Source organism: Lithobates pipiens, unplaced genomic scaffold (assembly GCF_037356315.1).
Source record: "Lithobates pipiens isolate NorthernLeopardFrog02 unplaced genomic scaffold, aLitPip1_a1.2 Scaffold_18, whole genome shotgun sequence".
In the NCBI taxonomy this organism is placed as follows: Eukaryota; Metazoa; Chordata; class Amphibia; order Anura; family Ranidae; genus Lithobates; species Lithobates pipiens.
In genome coordinates this window covers 123,406,919-123,419,241 of record NW_027507758.1, presented here as the reverse complement: position 1 = coordinate 123,419,241, position 12,323 = coordinate 123,406,919, and the positions used below count along the sequence as shown (strand labels likewise).

The following is a 12,323-nucleotide window of genomic DNA, read 5'->3' as shown; positions in this document are numbered from 1 at the left end:
GTGTACATTGTTCACAACATTTCACAAAATGGAAACAAATTTCAAGCTGCCTGTTAAGCAAACTTGGCTTCTCGGGGTCACTTGGGCTTGAAGAGTTCTAACCTGTGACTGAGCTCCTCATCGTCTTCAAATATTCCAAAAGGCTGCAAGGCCTCAATCAGCTTCTCAGTGTAGATGTGATCGCTTTCTTTGGGACCAGCCCAACTAATTGGGGAGGTGATGCCATAACATTTTTGAGATTGAACCTCTTGGTGGTCATTCCTGGCAGAGAAGGGAAAAAAAAAAAAAAAAAAAAAAATTTATAGAATTTACGGTTTATTTACCATGCCTCAAGCAATTCTATGCATTTCCAACTGACATGGTATATTAAAGCAGGAGTTTAATCTGCTTATATAAAGAAGGGGAGGAAATGAAAGGAAAGGCAAGGGGGAGCAGAGATCTGACACAGGTACCAAAAAAGTGGAGGTTATCTAACAAAGTTGTTTGGAATACAACAACACCTACGCATAGAGGTAATGTGACCTTTGACAAGTGTTAGTCTTAGAGTTTCAAGTGTAGTGTACCTGGTATTAGATTTGTGATGAAGTGTATGGAAGAAAGGACTGGATCTGAACTGGTGCTGAGAGTGAAAGAAATACAGTGCAAATTTCATAATAAAATGTAACCCCTATATTCTACCATAAATTATATTATTAATAATTGGGGTGAGCATCCTTGTAGTTTATAATATATGTATGGTTACTGTAAACCTAGCTTATACTAAGCCATATTCATTGATCTTTGTTATAACCGTTGTTTTCTATGGCTCACAAGCTGCACTCTGTACCTTTTTACAATGTTGATTACACTTAAACATTTGTATGGTTTATATCATTTTTATGGTGAGGGGTTTGCATTTTAGGATGTTTTTTTTTTCCCCAAACACACACACACACAAAACATTAGAATATTGTGAAAACGTTCATTTATTTCACTAATGCAACTTAAAGAGGAAGAAGTAAACCCTGATGGGTGTTACTTCCCCTTTGTTTCCCTGCAAAGGTAAAGCATAATGGGCTACTATGCATAATAGGGCCGTGAACTCCGGCTCTGACTGGCCGGAGTTGCTTGACGTCACTCCCACGCATGTGTGAGAGTGCCGCCTTTAACGGCATGACCCAAGCTAGAAACTGTAGTGTGCCCTTTCTAACTCCAGCGCATGCACAGAAGAAATCGCCGTACAGCGATTTGCAAATATCTCCTACACCGTGCAGGTCTGGGAGATATTTCAAGCACCTACAGGTAAGCCTTAACCACTTAAGGACCGCCGCATGCCAATGTACGTCATCACAATGGCATGTACAGGCACAAGCACGTACTACATGTACGTGCTTGCCTTCCAGCGGGTGGGGGTCTGATCGGGTTTCGCTTCAGGAGCAATCCGGGATGAGGAAATGGCCATTGGACTCTGGCCACCCCCTCTCGATCGCTCCTGACGAATGAGAAGCTTCCCTCGCTGTGTATAGTAAATACAGGCAGGGAGGAAGTGATGTCATTCTCCTCGGGGCGGTCTTTTTGACCGGACTACGAGGAGAAGAGTGAAAGTAAGTGTGCATCAACACTACACTAACATGTAGGTACACAGGCACACAAACCCCCCCCCCACCGATGGCCCCACCCTCTCCCTCCAAGTCACAGTGTCACTGATTGCAGTGATCATTTATTTTCTGATCACTGCATTCAGTGTCAGTTGTAAAAGTAAAAACTGTCAGGGCAGTTAGTGTTAGGTCCAGGGTAGCCCCTACCACCCCCCAATAAAGGTTTAACCCCCTGATTGCCCCTAGAGTTAACCCTTTCACCACCTTTTGCCAGTGTCACTAAGCGATCATTTTTCTGATCGCTGCATTAGTGTCACTAGGTAGCTAGTTATTTTTTTAGGTTCACCACCAGGTTTTTATAGCGCTAGGTACCCCGATATACTACCCAATAATGGTTTTAACTCCCCGATTGCCCCAAGAGTTAACCCTTTCACCAGGGATCACCGTATAAGTGCCACTGGTGATGCTGGTTAGCCAGTTAGTTATTTAGGTTCCCCGTCAGATTTTTATATAGCGCCAGGGACCCCCATTCACTACCTAATAAAGATTTTAACCCCCTGATTGCCCCTAGTTAACCCTTTCACCACTGATCACCGTATAAGTGTTACGGGTGACTCTGGTTAGTTTGCTTTTTATAGCATCAGGGAACCCACCATTTATTACCCAATAAAGGTTTAACCCCCTGATCACCCGGCCATGATATCAATTAGGTTTTAGGGTCAGGGTCTGCATCGCCCCAGGCAGCCCTAGGTTAGTGCCAGTACCGCTAACACCCACGCGCAAAGCATAAACCTCCTGTAGTGGTATAGAATCTGAACAGATCAATATCTGATCTATACTAGCGTCCCCAGCAGTTTAGGGTTCCAAAAAACTGCATTGTTAGCGGGATCAGCCCAGATACCTGCTGGCACCTGCGTTTTGCCCCTCCACCCAGCCCACCCAAGTGTAGTATCGATCACCGTCACTTACAAACACTAAACACATAACTGCAGCGATCGCAGAGTCAGGCCTGATCCCTGCGATCGCTAACAGTTTTTTTTTTGTAGCGTTTTATATTTAAATCCTGAAGGCGTGCTTGGTTTTCGGGGTCCAGTACGTGGCTAGACTCCCAAAAAGTCCCACATGTGGTATCCCCATACTCGGGAGAAGCAGCAGAATTTATTTTGGGGTGTAAATTCACTTATGCCCATAGCATGTGTGAGCAATGTATCATTTAGTGACAACTTTGTGCAAAAAAAAAAAAAAAAAAAAAAAAAAGAATTGCAATATTCCTGCAACTTGTGGCAAAATATAAAATATTTCATGGACTCAACATGCCTCTCAGCAAATAGCTTGGGGTGTCTACTTTCCAAAATTAGGTCATGAGGGGGGGGGGGGGGGGGAGGTTTGTGCTATTTTGGCATTTTATGGCCTTCGAAACTGTGATAGGTAGTGAGGAGTGAAAACAAAAATTTGCACCCTTAGAAATCCTGAAGGCAGTGATTGGATTTCGGGGTGCCGTACGCGGTTAGACTCCCAAAAAGTCCCACATGTGGTATCCCTGTACTCAGGAGAAGCAGCAGAATATATTTTGGGGTGCAATTCCACATATAACTATGGCATGTGTGAGCAATATATCATTTAGTGACAACTTTTTATAATTTTTTTTTTTGTGTGTGTCATTCAATCACTCGGGACAAAAAAATAAAAAATTCAATGGGCTCAACATGCCCCTCAGCAACTTCCTTGGGGTGTCTACTTTCCAAAATGGGGTCATTGGGGGGGGTTGTACTGCCCTGCCATTTTAGCACCTCAAGAAATGAGATAGGCAGTCATAAATTAAAAGCTGTGTAAATTCCAGAAAATGTACTCTAGTTTGTAGACGCTATAACTTTTGCGCAAACCAATAAATATACGCTTGACATTTTTTTTTTTACTAAAGACATGTGGCTGAATAAATTTTGCCCTAAATGTATGACTAAAATTGAGTTTATTCGATTTTTCTTATAACAAAATATATTTTTTCCCCCCTCAAAATTTTCGGTCTTTCCATTTATATCGCAAAAAATAAAAATCGCAGAGGCAATCAAATACCATCAAAAGAAAGCTATTTGTGGGAAGAAAAGGACGCAAATTTCGTTTGGATACAACATTGCATGACCGCGCAATTACCAGTTAAAGCAGTGCAAAATTGTAAAAAGGCCTCTGGTCTTTAGGCTGTTAATTGGTCTGGGGCTGAAGTGGATAATCTAGGCTTACCTGTAGGTTGAAAGTGGTTGTAAAGGGTTTACAAAAAAAAAAAAAAAAAAAAAAAAAAAGTGAGCTATAAGATAGATGCATTACATGCAAAGCAAGACCTTTCAAGCCATGATTTGTCATAATTGTGATTATTATGATTACTACAGCTCATGAAAACCCCAAATCCACAATCTCAGAAAATTTGAATATTGTGAAAAGGTGCAAAATTCTAGGCTCAAAGTGTCCAACTCTAATCAGCTAGTTAAGCCATAACACCTGCAAAGGGTTCCTGAGCCTTTAAATGGTCTCTCTGGTTCAGTAGGAACCACAATTGTGGAAAAGACTGCTGACCTGACAGATGTGCAGAAAAGCATCATTGAAACCCTCCATAAGGAGGGAACGCCTCAAAGAGGCAATTGCAAAAGACGTTGGATTGGATGTTTCCAAGGTGCTGTATGAAAGCACATTCATAGAAAGTTATGTGGAAGGGAAAAGTGTGGAAGAAAAAAAGGTGCACAAGCAGCAGGGAGGACCGCAGCCAAGAGGATTGTCAGGAAAAGGCCATTCAAAAAAGTGTTGGGGACTTTCACAAGGAGTGGACTGAGGCTGGAGTCAGCGCATGAAGAGCCAACACAGACAGACGGAACCTGGACATGGGCTTCAAATGTCGTATTCCTCCTCTTGTCAAGTCACCCCTGAACAACAAACATCAGAAGCGTCTTGCCTGGGCTAAAGAAAAACAGACCTGGTCTGTTGCTCAGTGGTCCAAAATCCTCTTTTCTGATAAGAGCAAATTTTGCATCTCATTTGGAAACTAAGGACCCAGAGCATGGAGGAAGAATGGAGAGGCACACACTGAAAGATGCTTGGAGTCCAGTGCGAAGTTTCCACAATCTGTTGTTTTGGGGAGCCGTGTCATCTGCTAGTGTTGGTCCACTGTGCTTCATTAAGTCCAGAGTAAACGCAACTGTCTACCAGGAGATTTGGGAGTACTTCGTTTCCTTCCACAGATGAGATCTGTGGGGATGCAGACTTCATTTTCCAGCAGGGCTTGGCACCTGCCCACGCTGCCAAAGCAACAAAACCTGATTCAATTACTGTGCTTGATTGGCCAGCAAACTTGCCTGACCTGAACCCCAAGAGAAAGACGAGACCCGAGACCAAAACAATGCAGGAAATCTGAAGGCCGCTATCAAAGCAACCTGGGCTTCCATAACACCTCAGCAGTGCCACAGGCTGATAGCTTCCATGCCACGCCGCATTGAGAGGTCCGATCTTGTTCTATGTACAATCCTTATTTTATCGATTGCATGTAATATTCAAATTTTCTGAGATTATGGCTCATGAAAATCCACAATCACCACAAATCTGACAAATCAAGGCTTGAACTATCTTGCTTTGCATGTAATGAGTCTCAGTTTCACCTTTTAAGTTGCATTAGTGCAGGGATATGCAATTAGTGGACCTCCAGCTGTTGCAAAACTACAAGTCCGATCATGCCTCTGCCTCTGGGTGTCATGCTTGTGGTTGTCAGTATTGTTATGCCTCATGGGACTTGTAGTTCTGCAACAGTTGGAGGTCCGCTAATTGCATATCCCTGCATTAGTGAAATAAATTAACTTTTGCACGATATTCAAATTAAAAAAAAAAAAATATATATATATATATATATATATATATATATATATATATATATATATATATATATCAGTGTGTTGGTCAGTGCCGACTCTTTTGGTAATGCATTAGGGGCAATACCTGGCAGGAGCCCTGGTTGAGACCGGCATTCACTTCACCACTAATGGGGTTGCATTAATATGCAGCCTTTACACAATGCAGGCACAGCATGGCTGGCAGGGTGCCATACATCTTCCTGAACACATCAGGGGCCCCTGTCTTATAACTTAAGAGCCCTCAGCCCTGATGCAAGCAGTGGGTTTGCAGAAAGTGTGGAAATGTCTAAATTCTTTGATGGGCAAGTCTAATGCCCCTCTCACACAGGGTGGAGCCGCTCAGCAGACTACACTAGCTCAGCAGGGGATCGCTCCGTTCATCCCCGCTGAGCATGCAGATGACAGGTTCTGTCTCTGCTCACTGTGCAGGGGCAGACCTGTTAGAGCCCCGCTGTTCTCTATGGGAAGAGCAAAATTAAAATTGCCCAACATTCGGTTTCATCCAATCAGATGGATGGAGGGCGAACATATCCCAATTCGTCCGTTTCCAGAGGATCTTGACAGATCGGTTGGCAGACGTCAGCGGACACATATCCACGACACACGCCTGCCCATACAAGTCAATGGGTAGCCCCGCTCAAATCCATCTGAAAAACAAACAGGTGGATCTTTGCTGGCCGATCATGTGAAAGGGGCCTAAAGCCTCGTGCACACGATCGAATTGTTGCCCAAGCATCATTTGTCCAAAGGGAGTGTGCCTGGATTTTGTCTTGCATACTAAAAGGCACACAATTGTCTGCCAACAAACACCAACGTAGAGACGTACTACGAGGAATTTCAGCTCTTGAGCACCACCCTTTGGGCACCTTCTGCTAAGGTCGTGTTTGGTGAGCATTGATTCCGAGCATGCACATTTTTACTTTGGACTTTTGTGCAACTCACGATTGATAAAAATCTGACAACGCACCGCTGCTCCCCGAAAATGTACTTGCCTGCCCTCCAACATTTGTTGGTGGAAAGTTGGCCAACAAGTGTCTGATGGAGCATACCAACGGTCGGATTTTAGGCAGTCTGTCATCACACAATACCCGGACGAAAATCCAATTGTGTGTATGAGGCTTTAGTCTGGAGAAATGGGCATTCTTAAGCAGACTGCATGTGCATGAACACCAGTCTAAATAACACCTACATGTGATCCCAAGCCTCCATGGGCTGAAATCCAAAGAATGAAAGAAATTGGCCAGGGACAGTCAGGCTGGGGAAGAAAGACCTGATGCTGGAAGTTCTCCATACAGGAAATAAGGAGGGCTCAATCTGACTTGCTGTAGTATCTAATGCACACCGAGTAGATCAAAGTACGCTACCAAATCAGAGTAAGCAATTTCAGTAAAGGAGAGGAGCTTGTAATTTTCTGCAAGAGTTCAGCTTTATATGGGAATCAAAACAGAAATTGGAATACACTTTCAATATGTCAAGTAGCTAGTAAAGGGAGTCCTCTACATCCCATACAAATGGCCAGATACTGCCACATTCCACCGAGGTGCTGATAATTAATCTACTGTTATACTAGTACCAAACACGGTACACCCTGGATGCAAAAACATGGGTGCAGACAGGTTATTCTTGTGTTCTCAAAGTGGAGCAGCTGCGCCAAAATTAATTTACCCATGTATAAATTTTACTTGAATTTAATGTACGCTGGGCCACTTTTACAAGATCCGTCTGCACCAGGGTTTCTCTCTGTACACCAAAAGAGTCCGTCTTAATTAGCTTCACTTTCATAAGATATGAACGGTCAGTATTTTATTATGGATTGGGCGCAGGCATTGAGCTACAGTGGTGCATTTTAGAATTACCTGAATTAGGTGCTGGTTACTGTCAGAACAAAGTGTCACAAAAGGTTTCACGAATTTGGCGCAGCACAACAAGAGTGAACACCACCACAAGAGTGGCACAGCAGCTCCATTGTATTCCCCAATAATGTTTAAAGAATTCCATGCATGCCATGTTTTTACATCATTACATTGTTCCAGCTTGGACCAATGAAACTACTATATATATATATATATATATATATATATATATATATATATATATATATATATATATATATATATATATATATATATCACACGTCCTGTGCCGAGTTGTGGGCGTGATGCATTGTAAATACAGGAGGTCGCCTGCCCAGCATGGGTGCCATTAGGAGAATGCTTTTCATTTTCAGAATGGATACAAAAGCATTCTCTGATCAAATTAGGTGAGGTGACAATATCACTCTCCACCTCATCCTATCAGAGAAAGTTTTGATTTCCATAAGAAAAATAGGATTTTTGTACTCGCCGTAAAATCCTTTTCTCTGATGTTCATGGACGGACACAGCACCTTAAGCTTGACCTTAGGGTTATATCTAAGGTCAAGATTAAGGTGCTGTGTCCGTCAATTAACAAAAAATGCAAAAGCATTCTCTTATTGGTCCCTGTACTGAGAGAATCCGACCGCCTGTGTTCAGAATGCAGGAGACCAGCTTCTCATCACAGGACCCAGAAGCAAGTGGAGACCACTGGAGTGGTGGTTTCTACTACAGTGATATGCAGCTTCCAGGGGCATCAGCCAGGTATGAGATATAATTTCTATCTCTCTATACACTGGGCCAATGTAACTGGTACAAATACCATATCTGGAACTCTTTAGGCGTACACAAACAAGATAGCACATAGAATTACTGCATTGCTATACAAAGAAAAGTTTCAGACAAAAAAAAAAAAAAAAAGTAACGTGTCCTACATATCTCAAAAGGAACACAGGGGCTGACTTTGCTCTGGCTTTCCTGATCTGCCTGCTAGCTCAGTCAGTAGAAGCAGCCAGGCAACTAGCAATTCCAGAATGTGGTCAGGAACTAAAGCCGCCGTCTATCATTCAGCACAGGTTCCCTTTAATAGCACTACATAGCATATTATAGATTTATTTTATTTTTTTAAAAGCACCCTTCACTTTTTGTGATCATTTTTAGGCGATCTTAAAATACATGTGTGCCATGTTATAATTTTGAAAGAAATCAGACATGACATTTCTTTGAATAAATCATTACTTGTAATATATAATTCACAGGCAGAAAAGACAACTGCATCAGAAAAAAGGGAATATGTATCAGAAAGATGAAGACTGAAGATGTCCAAAGCAAAATAATTCAAATACTTGGGAATATAAAACAAAGTAAACGGACATTGTATTGCTTCCTTCTCCAACACACAAAATGCACATCTCCCAGGACATGCAGGTGCTATATGGAGTAATGCAAGTTTTTAAATAGACTGCTCCAGTCCAACACATCTGTGATTTTCAAAAATAGACACAAACTTCTCCCCTCCCCCGCTCACATGTGACTATTTATGTGAGCAACCCACCTCTGGAAATCAGCTTACCATTTGTTTCATTGGGTGCACGGCTGTTTTATTGCAGAGGTTTGTGCGTTTTAACCATGTTTCATACACAGTCCCATAGACTTCTATTAGGTTGGGCGTTTTTGTTGCATTTTCTGAAAGTGCACTAAATGTTCTCTCTAGAACTTCCTTCCTTGTTGCTTCCCCTGGTTCTACTTCCTGCGACGTCAATGCTAGTGTTCCACATCAGACCTGGCCGTCTTCCTGGTGGCCACAGGAAAAGATCGCACATCTGGTCTCCCACAACCATCTCCCTGTGGATTAGGATGGACCAGCCACTGGACTGCACCTTGTGCCCACAGCACAGAGGAGCCCGATTTTATTCACCTTCCTGTAAGTGCATTTATTTCTGTGTCATTAAAATCTTACTTAACCCTTTCATGGCTAAGCCCATTTTTGACATTTGGTGTTTAAAAGTTAAAATACGTATTTTTTGCTAGAAAATTACTTAGAACCAAACTTTTTTTTAGCAGAGAATCTAGAGAATAAAATGCAGATTGTTGCAATATTGTGTCACACTGTATTTGTGCAGCAGTGTTTTAAACACAACTTTTGGGAAAAGGGACACTTTCATGAAAAAAAAAAAAAACACACAAACAGTAAAGTTAGCCCAATTTTTTTGTATAATGTATAAAGATGTTACACCGAGTAAAATAGATACCAAACATGTCACGCTTTAAAATTGCACGCACTCGTGGAATGACAAATGACAGTACCTAAAAATCTCCATAGGCGACACTTTCAATTTTTTTCACGGTTACCAGGTTAGAGCTACAGGAGGTCTAGTGCTATAATTATTGCTCTCCCTCCGACAATCGCAGCGATACCTCGCATGTGTGATTAGAAGAACATTTACATATGCGGGCACGAGTTCCGTATGAGTTTTCTTTGCTGCGCGAGCTTGTGGCAATAGGGGCGCTTTAAACAAAAATTCTTATTTAAAAAAAAAAAAAAATAATAAATAAAAAATGTATAACTTATTGTGGTCACAGAATGTAAACATCCCTTGTGACAGTAATAGGTGGTGACAGGTACTGTTTTTGGAGGGATTGTGGGTCTAAGACCTCTACTCCCTCCTTTGCACGTCAAAGTATTCAGATCGCCGATTCTGAATACTATATATATTTAAAACTGGCGCCATTGGCAGCTGAGTAAATGGGAAGCGATGTCACGTTGCATGTATAGCGGTACACATCTCTGCGCTTACAGTTTTCCTTTTTGTATAATGTGAGCTGAAGGCTCAAGGAAAAGGCACATTAAAGTGGTTGAAAACCCTTACAAACCACTTTGACCTATAGGTAAGCCTAGATTAGGCTGGGGGACAATTGAGCAAGAGTTAAATTTTTTGGTGGAACTCCACTTTAATTGATCGCAAAGCAAGCTGTGGCTATGATCGAGTTGATTAAAGTGCTCATCATTCAGATAGATAATGGCCCCGTGTAGGGGTGCAACGGATCAAAAAAAAAAAACTCACGGATCGGATCGTTCCTCTGATCATAGCCACGGATCGGATCCGCAAATAATTGAATTGGCAAAAACCTGTGAAAATGCCACCACCATGTAGTCCCCAGTGCAATATACATCTCCCCCAATGTAATATTGGCTGAGCATGGATGGGTATGGCTGGGTATTGGCAGAGTAAGTATTAGCAGATTATGTATTGCAGGGATGGCTGTGGCTGCCTTCCAATTTCTCCCCTCCACTGTACAGATCAGTACAGAGGGGAGAGAGAAACCGGCCTCATCATGACGCCGGTTTGTTTACAGGTGATCGCTCCGTCACGGAGCGATCACATTGTAAACGCCGATGGGTGTACCAAGATGGCCGCCGCTCCGGAACTAGGTTGTAGCCTTTCCTAAGGCTGAGACCGCGGAGCGCTCCGCGGAGCGCGGCGTGTGCCGATCCGAGCGGGTGACCCGTTCAGATCGCAGATTGGTGCCGATCTGTTGCACCCCTAGCCTTGTGTGTAGCCACAATAACAGGATTTCCTCTTTAGGACTTGTTTATACAATGCCTTGAAAAAAAGTATTCATACCACCTGAAAATGTCCACATTTAGTCATGTTACAACCAAAAACAAATGTATTTTATTTGATAGACCAAAACAAAGTGGCACATAATTGTGAAGTGGAAGGAAAATGATAAATGGATTTTTACAAATAAATATCTGAAAAGTGTGTGCATTTGTACTCAGCCCCCTGTACTTTGATACCCCTAACTAAAATCTAGTGGAACGAATTGCCTTCAGAAGTCACCTAATTAGTAACACTGCAATCCATTATCCGAGAGTAAGGCACAACTGCAAACTGACCAAAATATGGCCATCCTCCTAAAATGACAGGCCAGGCGAGTAGAGTATTCATCAGAGAGACAGCCAAGATGCCCATGATAACTCTGGAGGAGCTGCAGAGATCCACAGCTCAGGTGGGAGAATCTGTCCACAGGACAACTATTAGTCGTGCATTGCACAAATCCTGGCCTTTATGGAAGAGTGGCAAGAAGTAAGCCATAAGAAGTGCCGTTTGCGATAAGCCATGTGGGGGACACAGCAAGACGGTGCTCTGGTCAGACCATTTAACTTTTTGGCATAAAAGCAAAAACACTATGTGTGGCAGAAAACACTGCACATCACCCTAAACATACTATCTCCACCGTGAAACATGGTGGTGGCAGCAGCAAGTTACGGGGGATGGTTTTCTTTAGCAGGGACAGGGAAGCTGGTCAGAGCTGATAGGAAGATAGATGGAGCCAAATACCGGGCAATCTTTGAAGAAAACCTGTTAGAGTCTGCAAAAGTCTTGAGACTGGGGTGAAGTTTCATGTTCCAGCAGGACAACAACCCTAAATATACAGCCAGAGCCAAAATGGAATGTTATAGGCCTCTTTCACATGGCTGATCTGTTCAGGTCCGCCTGTCAGTTTTTCAGACGGACCTGAACGGATGCTCCATAGGCCTTTATGGAGCATCGGATGTCAGCGGTGACACGTACACCGACATCCGACCTGATCCGATACGAAAGTGTGACAGAGGAAAAACCTACTTTTACATCCATCATCGGATCAGGTGGCGGACTCTGCGTCGTCACCTAATCTCCCATAAGGAAGGCTCGAAAGTTCACAGTATTAAAGTGGTTAATAATTTAGCTTATTCAGCATGAAATGTAGCTTAGTTATATAGCATTAGGCTGTATATTCTGCAATATTTAAAATTTTTGGTAAACTCATTCAATGAATCCAAGCTTCGCAAGCTGAGATAACATGCACTGCATTGATGCAGTTAAACAATGTCGCTGTAGATCCAAGGGGCCCGGCAAGGAAAAAAAAAAAAAAAAAAAAAAAAAAAAAATTATATATATATATATATATATATATATATATATATATATATATATATATATATATATATATATATAT

General features: G+C 42.3%; 1 protein-coding gene across 1 annotated transcript in view; it reads right to left on the bottom strand.

Moving 5' to 3' along the window:
• Window positions 1–12,323, bottom strand: part of PAPOLG (poly(A) polymerase gamma) — a 68,565-nt gene that overhangs the window by 51,256 nt on the left and 4,986 nt on the right. Inside the window, exon 2 of the mRNA XM_077486059.1 lies at window positions 103–261. Within this exon, the coding sequence (XP_077342185.1) occupies window positions 103–261 (159 nt within the window). The remainder of the gene's footprint in view (window positions 1–102; window positions 262–12,323) is intronic.